Below are 14,880 nucleotides of genomic sequence, written 5' to 3' on the forward strand. Positions count from 1 at the left end.
GATCTAGTAAGTAAGTGTTAGGTTATTTTCGTTACGGAATTTCTGGATTCCGTCTCCACGCTCAAGGCCCGCGATAGAAGCTATGCAATAGCTTAAAACCTTATTACAACCAATTGAAGGAGCATTTAAAAACTGCTAAGCGATAAAAAATTACAATTTTATTATCTAGGAACGGATCCATATAAGTTACCATTCTATATTCAGGGTTTATGTATTAGCGGCATATTTTCGGAACATATTATCCGCGAATAAGAGATACGAAAAATATACACATAACTTCACAGGTTCTAAAGAAAAAGATGAAAGAAGTTTCTTTTTGATAATAATATGTGGTATTTATTCATATAAATAAACATTTTCAGATATATAAATTGTGCAACAATTGCAAGAAAAAACATTTACTAAAATAGTACGTTTACACTCCAAACAATTTTTCACAGCCATCTTTAAAATATATTTTCATCCATGTGAATGGGCAAAGGTAAACTCGTACAGCCATTAAATAAATACAGTGACAGTTTAATAAATCACATTTAAAAAGAAACAAATGAATAGGTTAAATACTGATGGATTAGCCGCGATTCATTTCGTTCAGAATTCGCAGAATGTAAAGGAACATGTTGAGTATGTCCATGTAGAGGTTGATTGTGGCCAGAATGTACTCTTCTGGGGAGAGATGAGTCATCATCTGCTGTGTGTCAAAGATGAGGAACAGGCCGAAGAAGACCGCTCCAGTGAAGGAAAGTGCGATCTCGAATGCAGAGCTTTGTACGAACAGCTGTATGAAGCCGCCGATTATCAGAACGCTCAAACCAGCAACCAGTCTGAAAATGAAAGATGGTCACCTATATTATTTTATGCAGTCTAAGCAATGACGTTCTATACATATCACGTCGTATAAAAACAGGCCATGAATGCCAATGCCAAAAATTACACAGTAAAAAACATGATGTGCATTGTGCATGAACCTCTAAACTGCATATGAAGTCTTGGTACATGTTGCTTGGATGACACATGATTTCAACCGCTAATAAAAGACATTACTATCACTGCTACTATATTTATGTTCTCCTGCTGTTTATGTAGTAATAGGTCGTGCATGACGTCACAATCAATGTATTAAGGTATACTCGCGTCATACATAAGAGAACCTCTTCAACTATGATCGCCTGGTACCAAAACACTGTATAATGCTTCTTTTCTCATTTTTTCCCACGTTAATCTTATAAATTTATGTGTCTCGCTTTTTCGTTTCACCGACTTTTAAACAACAACGATGCTAAAGAAGTTTTCACTATCTTACCAAAAACTATCTTACAATACAAAACGCATACTAAAATTCGTTTATTTAATTTTATTTCTTGCTTATACACCTTTTTATTCCTATGAATAAGACCAAGTTGTGTTTGGCTATAGTTGGATCTACATTACGAGAGTGATAATTTAAATTATTTCTATGCTTAATTTTTGTATTTCTGATGTAAATCTGTTGGCGAACCATTACATAAATAAATAAATTAAATATTTTCGCTGTGATTGACAATGCAATCTTACAGCACAGGTAGCGTTTAACGTTTAACGCAACCTTCTTGGAAGTCTCATTAGAAGTTTCACTTCAATGACCTTTGACTGCTACATGTATACATTGCCGCATTTACTCCAGTTGTTTAAAATATTCTTGTTCAATAAGCAAGCAATGTAAAACATTCCGTTCAGATTTGATTCGGACAGTGACGACTAAGGACATACCTTAAGAGCCTATATAACTTTGCACCATTTTTTATTCCAATTTTTAAATTCCTAATTGACATATTGTTATGTAATTTTCTAATTTTAATAGTTATTTATGCAACTGTTGTGTAATAAGGGGTATTAAAACACGAATGTGGATTATGATAATAGTATCACATGAGTGTTTTAATACCTAATTATCAACAGTTGCATACAAGACTTTATCTACACCCAGAATATGAATCCTCTAAAAGATTCTGAAACAGCTTACTGCTAACACTAAACACCAGTCCTAGTAGTAACCTAATATCATTCATAACTGATTATATAGATACATATAAACTAAGTATTGAAAGAATTATTTACTTTAGTAGTAATTTACATGTTGTGTAGTGAAATAATTAAAATTCACTCGAATATAATGTTCTTTTGCAGCGTTTAAAATGAATCGCTCATTTGTTGTAAACAAAACAATAAAAATATCGAAGAAACATAATGGCGGGGATTCGAATAACCTACTTTTTTTTTACGGCGCGCGACGTTCTGGTAGTGTGGAACGCGCGTAAACGAAAATGTTCTTTTTTTTGAAATTCATACAGATACGAGCAATAAGAATGTGGCTGTCTGTTGAAACTCTGCGCATGAAGGGATCGAAAAATAAAAACATAGGAGTGTTGTTATGAAATTCAGTACAACATTACAACACTCGTTTGGATGATGTAATGGTTTTTAGAACATTGGGTGTTTTAATGTTGGCAATAAGCTAACTGTTTCAGAATCTTTAATAGAGGATTTAAAGCATGGGTGTAGATAAATAATAAACTGAGACTCTAATTTTTTTGAGGTTAGTTAAAGTACTACTAATTGCTATTGCAATAATAGATGGTGTTTGACAGAGAAGAAACGGCGCACAAAAAATACAGCTATACTGTATCCAATTTTTATGACAATGCTATTCTATATTTTTAAATTTTAATTATACCTAGAAAACGTTTGAACAAAAGCTGGAACTTTCTAATAAGCATTATGTACCTATTTACTGTTGTTCATCATTAACATATTTTATTTATAACCATTTGATTAAGATGTAAATATAACATACCCATATCCGACAAAGGAGAAGTCGTGCTTGGTGTTGAACGTGAAGAGTGTCAGAGCCAACACCACGGCCAGGGTGAGACCGAGGGCTTGTAGCACTATGAAGGTGTCGAAATATGACACGACTACGCCTATGGTGTATGCTTGTACCACCGTCTGTCATATTTTAAATAAAAATAAAACTTTTAAATGCCGTACAAAGTGTTGATGATAATAATTTGAATATAGATTCAACTTAGATTATGGTTTGGTCTCTGCTGCGCTGTTACTAGATACCGCAGGCGTAATCGCAGTTTCGGTAATATATCCAACCTCTATTGTATAAATTCTAGTAGCGAATACCTGTAATTGGTCTTTTGAATTCCAATCTATTATTAAGTTTTAATTTAACACTGTTGTCCCTCCAATATTATACCAAATAAAACAAGAATTCATATATAAAGGACGTTCTGAAAATTTTAAATTAACATACGCCACTAGTTAGGATATCATCCGCACCATCTAGATGTATGTTGTTCCTCCACAGTGCGGTTTTCAAGGAACTTTCTTCCAAGTACTACCAAGCTGTTGAATGAGCTTCCTTGTGCGGTGTTTCCAGGACGATACGACATGGGTACCTTAAAAAAAAAGCACGTACACCTTCCTTAAAGGCCGGCAACGCTTGTGTGATATCTCTGGTGTTGCAAGAGAATATGGGCGGCGGTGATCACTATAAATATTACTTTTAAATTACTGAATTTACAATATGTTCTTAAAAAGTTGAGCTTCTGAGAAGAACAGATAAGAAACTCAACGGCCACTCTTTTCAATCAAATAGAGTATTTTACAATGGCTGTACATAAGAAATTACTTTGCAAGGTGCTGCCTCCAATATATGAATCGTGTATAAATAATATCAAATACTTCATAAATGTTTATAAAGAATAAAATGTGTAAATATAAATTATATTATTATGAAAGTATTATTCGATGCATTAACCTTTACAGGTTGAATTCATTATTGGTGTAAGGATGCATCGTGAATATGATGGTCGTGATTACTGTCGCAATTAGTAATCACATCCAACAAATACAATGCTTTATTAACTATACTGCCTATATTAATACTAATATATAATAACTATGCTGCCGATATTAATACAATATTTGTGCTGCAGAAGAGGGCTATTCGCGCCATTTATAACCTAGGTCCTAAAGAATCTTTGAGAGCAAAATTCAAAGAAATTAACATCTTGACTGTTGCTTCTCAATATATTCTTGATAATGTAATGTATGTTCATAAGTGAATTTGCCAGAAACTGTCATAACCATAATGTTAACACCAGGAACAGACATAAACTTATGATGCCTACTACTCGGCTAAGTCGAGTTAGTAAGTCTTTTGTGGGGCGATGATTTACAACAAGATCCCAGAAAATGTTCAAAACAAAAGTATAACGTTATTCAAAAGAATTGTTAAAAAACGTTTGTGTGGTAAAGGTTACTATAACATAAATGACTTTCTTAATGATACCACAGATTGGGAATGGAGTGACCGCCCTCAGGCTATTAAATAATAAGTTTAATTGTACAATATTACTTTGTAAACATATTTATTCGATGGAAAAAAAAGCCCGCTGAGTTTGTTGCGCCCATTCTTCTCAGGTCTGAGGTATTCATTTTGGAATGGGTGGTCGTTTTTGACTTTCAATAAGTGATGTCACATCCTATTTTGAATAAAAATATTTGAATTTGAATATAACAGCTCGACCTGGCACCACAAGCAGCACTCGTTCACGAGTTGACGCATGGACCAGCCATTGTACCCTTCGCATTTTGAGGGAAGGAGACGCCCCGGCATACATTCCATACTCTTCCATAAAAAAAAACATAAAATATTTAACTTACGAAGCCGGCCAACAAGTACAGATTGGCTGGGTAGTCCCGTCGCTTGACGATCAGTGTTAAGAGGGTTCCCATGCTGAGGACGAATGCTATGAGCACCATCCATTCACTATAATATAAATCAATTATTATGGATGGTTTCCATGCAATCAAGGCATTATTGATTCATAATTGATACAATTAGAATTATTTTTTAAGTCATTTCTAACACTACCACCGCTTTGGAAAGAAATGGCGCCTTGAGGGAGCAGAAGCGGCGCAAGTAACTCTCCCAGCGTTCTTTTTTTGAGCTCTTTTTAATAAAATACCGGGTGGTTTTTTGAGAAGGGCGGCGATGGCCTAGTCGGAAACTACGGGACTTAGATTAATGTCGTGAAAGGAGTCATGCCCTCGATTTATAAGAATCCAATAACTACATATTTAGTTTTTTCAAATATTCTTGAACTTTTGACAGAAATCGACCCGAATGATTTTTCAAAAAAATTACATCCTGTATTATCAGACCAATGGACTCTGTTGCTGATAAGGATCCAACTTTGCAAAGTTATGTAATACTGTGTTAGAAATTACATAAACCTCTTTCATCAGTCTATCAATAGACGCGTAATTCCCACACGAATCCAAGTAGGTACTTACCTTAAAAAACAAACGTCTCTATTATAAGCTTGATATATAAACCCACTTTTATTCTAAGATAATATCTTTATGATTTTCAGGTTATTTTGACGTTCACATTCTTGTCGTATTTCTCAGTATTCCGGTTAGACCATTTCTAACTAAATATACCGTTGTAATTTAGAGATTATAAGGAATAAATCTATATATATTTCAATACTATACGTATACACCACATTTGCAGGTGGGCCTATTCTTCGAACAGAAAAATTGTCTCCTTTGGTCCATGAAAAGCGTAAAATAAAAAAACCCATGACAGTCGCTGGATGTTTTGTGTTTTGTCAAAACTGTACAAAGACCTTACTTTGTCACCTTCGCACGACACGCCACAAGTTACGATATCATCCCCACCATCTGGATGTGTGGCGGTCCACCACAGTGCGGTTTTCAAGGAGCTTTCTTCCACGTACTACGAAGCTGTGGAATGAGCTTCCTTGTGCGGTGTTTCCGGGACGATACGACATGGTTACCTTCAAGAAAAGCGCGTACACCTTCCTTAAAGGCCGGCAACGCTCTTGTGATTCCTCTGGTGTTGCAAGAGAGTGTGGGCGGCGGTGATCACTTAACACTTGACCCGTACGCTCGTTTGTCCTCCTATTCCATAAAAAAAAAGAATGCAACTGACTTTTGATGTATGAAACCCTGAACAGGCTTGACCAGCAGAAACACGGCGGCTATGGCTACAGTGACTAGCAGCTGGGCTGTGAGCAGGCTGTACACCTTGCGTACGAACCCCAGCCGGATGGCTTTGTCCGCTCCCATCACGTTATTGCGGTATGCGAAATCATCCTGAAACAAAATACAAAAATAATAGTTCTAAAAAAAACTAAAAAACACGCTTTATATAAAATTCAACTGAAAAATAGAAAATAAATTTAAATTGAAAATAGTGTAAGAAAATATATTTCATTATAAACAAAAGCGTGGGGTGTAGAAGAATTATTATTTTAATAATATCTTAAAAAGCACCCCACGTTTTTTTTACATAGAAATATTTTTTTTTTATAATAATTCTTCTATACCCTTCGCTTTTGTTTATAATGAAATATATTTTTTTACACTATTTTCAATTTAAATTTATTAAAATTTATTTTCTAGTTTTTTAGTTTTAGTTTTTTTTAGATTGAATGTAGGGATTTTAATATCTGCGAATAAAAATATTTTAGTTAATTGGAAGATTACTTAATTCAGCGCCATCTATTCGCTTCCAAACGAATTAGATACTATAATTTTGTGGAACTGTCTTGACATGTCGCGCGGTTCCTTTGTAGTTTACAATAAATTACTAGATGGTGCTTATTAGTGATTTATTTATTCTAAAATTATATAAATTGCCAAAAAATAATTTTGCATATTGAATAATGGAATAATCTTGTCAAATTAGTGTAATGTCATCGGTCCTCGATAAATCTACAAAGTTTGAACGAAATCTAGCCGTTTAAAGTGGGTCAAAATCGCGTCCAAAGAAGTCGGTTACAAACATACAGGTGAAGCTAATAAAAAGCGTGTAAAAATACAATCGGATTGCTGTCTCGAAGTGTCGAGCGATTGCCAAATTCGCGAAACTCCACCATCACACCACATGCTATACTTAAATATCTTCCTCATCACTTGGTTGTGTGGCGTTCTTCCAAAGAGCGGTTTTCAACAAAGTGTCTTCCAGTTACGTTAATCAAACGACTGAACCATCGACTTTGAATATACTATACACTATATATAGACGATCTGACAGCTCGATAATGAGCTAGTGATTTAATATTCAGAAAACTAAGGAGGCAATGCCTCGCGTGGCTGACTGTTTACGACTTGTCCATAAAAAATCGGTTACAGTAACAATAGATTCGCTTACTTTTTCTATATGACTATCTTTGTCTGTACGCTAATATATTGTAAGGCCATGGTAACGATCCTATTCTGATCGCTTACGAAATGAAACACGAGGATTTCGTACGTGTTACGTGAAACGATTGTGATGGTGTTACAAATACAATTATTATTGCTGTATGTCTATATTATACACAAGGGTTTCCCAACCTGTTACATTATGTTTCGCACCCAACGTTATGCAAAAATACTACGCCACCGGGATACTACCACGGAAATGGGGAGTCGAAATAAGAAAATATAACAAACAATGGTATACTAATAAATTAGTCAGTATATTATAATTAATACTTTTAGTAAAAGTTACGGAGAATTTAAATAGTTCTTACATTTATTTGTATGTATAAAGCCGAAATTTTGAAATCATTGTTTTGATTTGAAAATTAATTACTATCCAAATGTTGAGCTTGTGATTTTTATCAGGAGATGTTGACGGCGAGTAGAACTCTCGAGACAGAATTTGGCGAGTCAACATCTACTGAGGATGCCTCGTGTAGAGGCAATACACATGTTGACTCACCCAATGTCTTGAAGACAAAACTTAGCGGAATTTACACTCAATAAGAATCACAAGAGGGCTATAGTCGTAGTTTCCCTGCGATATCGAATCGGAAATGTGGATATCCGTAGGAGAAACAAAGTTATACAACATAGCCCACGTGGTTGCGAAACTGAAGTGGCAGTGGGCAGAGCACATACGGACGCAGATAGCAGTAAAGTTCCTACACTGGAGCAACAATCTGGCCAAGATCACCAGAAAAGGTTGGATGAGGACAGCGCAGGACCGATCGCCATGGCGGTCTCTGGGGGAGGCCTTTGTCCAGCAGTGGACGTCTTCCGACTGAAATGGTGAAAAACAACAACATTTGGATAGTTATGAATCTCCGCAAAATAAGCCTAATTCAATAAAAAGTAAATTATTCATTAACACTTTATTATCATGTAAGTACTACCTACTTGTTTATACAAAGAAAATTGACATAGAACTTAGTGTGAGTACACAATCTGTAGTGATATCAATCTGATAATGTTTTGAGAGATAATAAACACATAAAACTACGATTTTCAAGAACTTTTAGTATATTATTTTGCAATTTATATTATTATTCAATAATATTCCATAAATATGACAAAATATTATATTTTCATAACCATAAATAAGTTATTGACAATACAATGGTGTGTAATTGGAATCCGAACTTGCACCTTGTGCACAAATTCAAAGTTACACTGGTTAAGTGAGCGATTATTTTATACAACGAATGAATTTCTGAATGTGATGACATGAAATGTGAAACTTTTTATTGACAATTAATTAAGCAATATTTATTATTATTAGCCTGTAATTTTTATCTTTATATATATAATTCTTGTGTGCGTGTGTATGTCACTGAACTCCTCCTAGACAGCTGGACCGATTCTAATGAAACTTTCTGTGTGTATTCAGGTGGATTCGAGAATGGTTTAGATTCACAATTGAACTACCTCCTAAACGGCTGGACCGATTTTGATGATTTTTTTGTGTGTTGCAGTGAATTTGAGATTGGTGTGTGTCTTCAGGTGGATTTGAGAATGATTTTGATTCACAATTGAACTACCTCCTAAACGGCTGGACTGATTTTGATGATTTGTTTGTGTGTTCCAGTGAATTTGAGATTGGTTTAGATTCTCAATTCCGTCCATATAGTGTATTTTAGAGGACTCCGGACCGGAGGACCCATTTTTCAAATTAAAGATGTGTGTCCGAAATTTCCGACAGAACAACATCTGTTGGGTCCATTAGTTTTTTTATAATTATGTTAATTAAAATTTTATTGCTCCTGATGCAGATATAATTCATCATCTAATTTTGTTATGTGTTTAATAACTTTTTTTATGTGTTTAATTTACTGTGTTAAATTAATTTTCATGCCTAGTTAAACTGCAAATATGCAATAATATGCATGTGTACCACCATATCTATCATAGTGGTGTTTGTCTCTGAAGTCTGAACATTGATGATTGTGACAGACAGATGATGACAGAGTACAATGTGTAACATACAGTAACGATAATAATTAAGAGTGGAATAATTAACTTTCTAGTGAGATCTACTGTAGATAAGGATTGTGAAAGTGTTGGAAATAATAAATATTTTGCTTTAAACCTAAATAATAGAAATTACACTACATATCTTTATTCTGAAAAATTTTAATCCCGAGTCTCATACATTTCAAGATACAAATGATGTGACATTGCAATCTTTCATCTGAGTGTCTGTTTCCTTAATTATTATCAAACCAACATTATAACAATCAAGATTAATAATAAATTACTTATGTAAATAATTAATATTACTCAAACTTATTATTAAAATATTAAGATCCATAATTTGTCCATGTGAAATGGTTGTAAATACGTGTATAGTTAATATATAAAAATAAATTATGAGACAAGAGTAAAATGCTTATCAACACATAATGCACGAAACGTGTAAAACGTTAGCTTTAGCAATACTAATATATTTGACTTCACTTCATTCGTAAGTTTATGATCTTAAATATTTCAAGATAGATTCTCAAAATCGACGAAAGCTGTTCATCTTGTTACATTCTACATTTTGTTGAATTGTGATCAAACATACACGAAACAGGTGTAAAAGTATTCAAAACATTGAAGGCCATCTGGACATGTTTATTTACCTCGATATTTCCTTTTTCACCTAGCTCACAATCCTCTTGAGCGTACATTAATGGTATGCTAGCCATAATTTTCACAATATAATCAATCACTCTCAATGAATCACAATACGTATCTTTTAAATTTTTTTATTAATTTAATTGTAACATTTGCTATGGAGAATGCAATTCAGCTAAGCAGCAATAAGATAATCGCATCACATTCGCTGTCATGTGATTATCTGTCATCAGTCATCCTTGTTATCTTGACAAGAGTCTAATTATAAAAGTCAAGACTATTAATTTCAGAACTGACGTTGACATTGATAGCTATCACTCACTACGAAATTGTAATTATTGACAGTCGACAAATAAAGCAATGGCTACATTGGCCAGCGTTCCTAATGATTCAAAGTTACCTACCCACACCAAAATCTAATAAAGAGGGTTTTTTTTAACAATAATAGTATATCATAATAATAAAAGCTAAGCATGATATTATCATTCTAATATTTCATTAGTAGAAAATCTGCGACAGACAGGAGAGAGTAAGTAATAAAAAAACGGTTTTTGCTAGATTTCGCGACGTATACAGTAATTAGTAGTAATTCATTTATTTAAAAGAATGATCGCGCTCCCTTTCTCTTTGACTCGAGCCAAATTTGCCTGAACGAACCATACATAGCCGAGCCTGGCAGATTAGGTTCATAATATAAAACCCTTTCCGGATCGGCGCGCTCCGCCGATCGATGTACACCTTAGATCGGCAAGTGTTCGGCGCTCGCGCAGCGGAAAACCCCATGCGTATTATTTTACGTGTGGTTATAAAATGCTTATAACTAGGGTGATTTGAGTGACTGTCGCTGAAAGCTATTGAAACAAGCTATAAGACCATGTATAAATTATTCATATTGTCTTTTTTTTATTTTACACAGTTTTTTCATTCGACAATAAGTGTAAAAATAGGTATATTTTTAAATAAATATTGTTATTATTGTTAATTACTTGTTTTATTTATTTTCTTTTATGTTTTTGTAATGAACATTATATGTTCATTATAAAATAAAGCCAAAATCTCCATAAAGAACAATCTTCGTGCAAAGTCTTGATAACGACTGCTCGCTGCGCCGCCCGGGAACAAGTGAACACATAAGTGCTTTGTCCGTAAAGCTATGACGTCGAATATTGGTGGCCTTGAATCGTATCGGATCGAAATGTGTATGGGTCTTCACTCGTTCATAACTCTGCGTAGGCAAATAAACCATCTTGTACACCTAATAAGGGTGAAAACTGGGTGAGGTAAAAGAGTGCCATGGATCACAGCCGCTCTCATTGTTTTTTGAATTACCAGTGCCCGCGGGCACGTCCGATGCGGAAAGGATACCCACAAGATAAAGCGCTCAGCCCGCAGAATTTTTTACTTTTTCGTAAAAGTATAGCACAGCCATAGCAAAGTTTTATAAGCGCGTCTGTGGTCGCTTGCTATAATATAAAGCGCTATATACATATTATAGCTGACTCTGTGACGGACTTACGATCTTAGAATACTACATACTTTCTTTATAATTCAAAAGTCGCTTACCGTTTTAATACTACGTCATAATACACTGTCAAAGCAAGTAATAGTGCTTCAGCAGAACGCATTGTTCATAATGGTTAGATTACCTACTTTTGCGGCTGAATGAAAATATAAATTTATACAATTATATACTTATTTCCACTTTTATCTCTCTAATTTAATGACTTATAGATTGAAAATGTTCATGAAATAAAGAGTTGTTCTTTGAGCCATTTGTCGCGTTCGTGTTTCGCATTGCAGCCCAATAAAAAATGCAGAAGATAAATGAGTTTGTGATAAATTCAGTTTGTGAATTTGCGCCGTCAGGTTGACAGGAGGCGAGGGAATTTTCTCTGGCTGAAATAGGGTCACTTCTATAACTAGTAATTAAGCCAAACATGTTTACATAAATTATCTTATCTATTTATTAGGTAGTTACCTAGTTGTTGAGCAAATTTTTTCTATCTTCAATTATTATCAAAGCAAAATAAAATTATTAAAGCCAACTAGCACAATCTGTATTAACCAATAATAATTGACAGATTGTTATAATACAATCAATGAAAACGGTGCTAAAAATTGCTGCATATGCATAAGCATAAATCTGTTTTTGACGATTTCCCAAAAGTATTTACAACTTTATTTGGAACGTGTTCATTCTTTCATGTACAAGAATATTTCAAATAATATTTGGAGTTATGTATGAAAAGTGTCAAGCGTTCGAGTTAATTTTCTTAATTCAAATGGCCATAAGAGGGCATAACAGGCAGTTTATTTTTTTATATGGAGGAGGAGGAAAAACGAGTGGTTAGAAGGGTGTGCGTCTTACTTCTCTGTTCTAAGTTCTGCCTATAGGAACCTACATTTTTGAGTTTAATTCTCTACTTCTTCTTACATACGTGGTGGTAAAGTCCTTGAATCACCATTCAAGGACTTTATCATCTGTCCTCCGAGCTATGTGCCCTGCCAACTGCTACTTCTGTTTCGCAACCGTCTGTGCTATGGCGGAGACTTTGGTTTTCCTACGAATCTCCTCATTTCTGATTCGATTTCGCAGGGAAACCTTTTTTTGGAAACGGAGGAAAAACAAGCGTACGGGTCACCTGGTGTTAAGTAATCACCGCTTCCCACATTCTCTTGCAATACCAGAGGAGTCACAGGAGCGTTTAAGGAAGGTTTTTTTGGGGCTTTTTTTGAAGGTATCCATGTCGTATCGTCCCAGAAACACCACACATGGAAGTTCATTCCAAACCTTTGTAGTACGTGGAAGAAAGCTCCTTGAAAACCGCACTGTGAAGGACCGCCACACATCCAGATGGTGGGGATTATATCCTAACTTGTGGAGTGGCGTGCGAAGGTGGAATTCGGCGGCAGGAATTATGTGAAACAGATCTTCGAAACACTCCCCGTGATATATGCGGTAGAAGACACACAATGAAGCGACGTCTCTACACAACGCCAAGTAATGCAGCCGTTCACAGAGCATTGGGTCCTCGACAATTCGAGCTGCTCTGCGTTGCACGCGGTCAAATGGATCGAGCTGATACTGGGGTGCGCCAGACAAGAGATATATAATACTCCATGTGTGGCTGGACCTGCACATTGTAGAGCGCTAGAATGTGGGCCGCGTATTGCCGTGCTCTAATTATGACGCACAGCTTATTCAAAGCCAATTTGGCAACAAATGGGGCTTTTTTAGTGGTAAATGCGCAGTGCATACCCCTCGAGTTTCCTCATAAGGGCCTCATAAAGGACATCTTAACTTTATTTCAAATATACGTATATTAATATGTGTTCCTCTTCATAGCTGTGCTTTTACTGTCGGAGAAGCCTCGGAGCGAGTGCACGCCGAGTTTAATCGGATGTGGTTCTTTTCATACAAGTTCAAACAGATCATTGTATAGAAACAAAATGGCGTTACCTAAAAAAAGTGAAATGGCCTATTATAAGTTTAGCTGGTTTAGCTATATACTTATTTCTTCCTTAGATTAATATGTGCTTTCTATATTTTGGAGGTCCTTTGACGATTGCACTTAAGAGAATTAATTGTATCTAGCACTCTATAAGAAACCTGCTCAAAACTGGCAGACCCAAGGAATATATATCTACTCTTCATAAACTCTGGTGTTGCTAAACGCGGAGAACAAAAATGCATATTATTGCACACTCATGAATAAATTAGATTAAGAACGTGGACTTTATAAGTAAACCCTTTAACAGATGTATCGGGTATAAATGTTGTAAGTATGATAAATAAATAAGCTAGGCTAGATAATAATTACCTCCACGATATTACAATATTAATATGAATCCGACGTATACGTACGCCACAGGCAACGGAGTTACGATAATTAATTACATCGCATCGAGTGACGTCATCGCCGCGTATAAAGCGCACTGTAAGTAAATAATGCATTAATTACAGTGATGGAACGTTGGTTGATCACTTCGGTAAACTGATAGGGGTGTTATAACTCCATTTTGTCAGATATGGACTAAACGACGTTCAGGCTTTATTTATTTATTTTTGAACAGGAGAAACGAAAAATGAAAAAAAAAAAACATATGCGTAATTCTCACGTAGTCGAAGTGAAACCGTCAAAAATTTTAGCTTCATGTTAATGAGACGAATTTAAAATTTTGGAAGAGGATAATTGTAGGGTTCGGAAATAATCATAGTGATACAAAGTTTGAAAATTATTTTACTTTTTATTCGTATATATTAAGTAGATTTATTCAGACTCAGAGCTTACATTTTCGATAAATGATTCAAGATTAAGGTAATCTTAATATGGCCTTATATCTTTGGAATACTGCGTCAATTATTGTTTTTGATCTTGTTGTTAATACAGTGCGACTGCTGCACATTTTCAAATTAAATTGGCGTCCAAAAACTCAATCACCGGAATCGCTGTATCCGATACAAAATTTACACTAAATCTCTAAACTGCATATGAAGTCCTGATACATGTTGGTAGTTTAGAGACTGAGCGTTTGGCGATTAAATAAAACAACTGCTTGACTGTGAGGAATATGTGGAAGATCGATATATTTTACTTCAGTTACATGATATATATACAAAATCCTTAAAACTAGTTAACCAATTACAATTGTTACTTAAAAAATATTTTATTAAGTTTAGAAAATACACACCAATACTAAAGCTTACATTTTGACCAATAGTAAAACGTTTTATTCAATAAGAATTGAGAATAATATGTGTTCTATCTCGCTCTAAAACGAATGCTATCGTAGTAAACCGGCCAGCGAGCGCGTGCTTGTGTAAACTCGCGTCGAACATCGACCATCCGATGTCAATGAGCATTTAGCACCTACTCTGTCGCTCATTGATTAAAATTGAATGAATACTGATCGACACCCCGACGCTTCAGT

General features: G+C 34.9%; 1 protein-coding gene across 1 annotated transcript; it reads right to left on the bottom strand.

Annotated features, from left to right (window-relative positions):
* Nucleotides 1-309: 309 nt before the first annotated feature.
* On the bottom strand, nucleotides 310-10,142 carry LOC126979471 (protein lifeguard 4-like). Its single transcript, XM_050828796.1, has 5 exons — nucleotides 9,954-10,142; nucleotides 6,014-6,177; nucleotides 4,717-4,822; nucleotides 2,834-2,985; nucleotides 310-824 (listed from the first exon to the last, which is right to left on the bottom strand). Exons 1-5 carry the CDS (start codon nucleotides 10,017-10,019, stop codon nucleotides 572-574), a joined length of 741 nt encoding a protein of 246 aa, XP_050684753.1. The 5' UTR covers nucleotides 10,020-10,142; the 3' UTR covers nucleotides 310-571.
* Nucleotides 10,143-14,880: the final 4,738 nt, after the last annotated feature.

Source organism: Leptidea sinapis, chromosome 3 (genome assembly GCF_905404315.1).
Source record: "Leptidea sinapis chromosome 3, ilLepSina1.1, whole genome shotgun sequence".
Taxonomy (NCBI): domain Eukaryota; kingdom Metazoa; phylum Arthropoda; class Insecta; order Lepidoptera; family Pieridae; genus Leptidea; species Leptidea sinapis.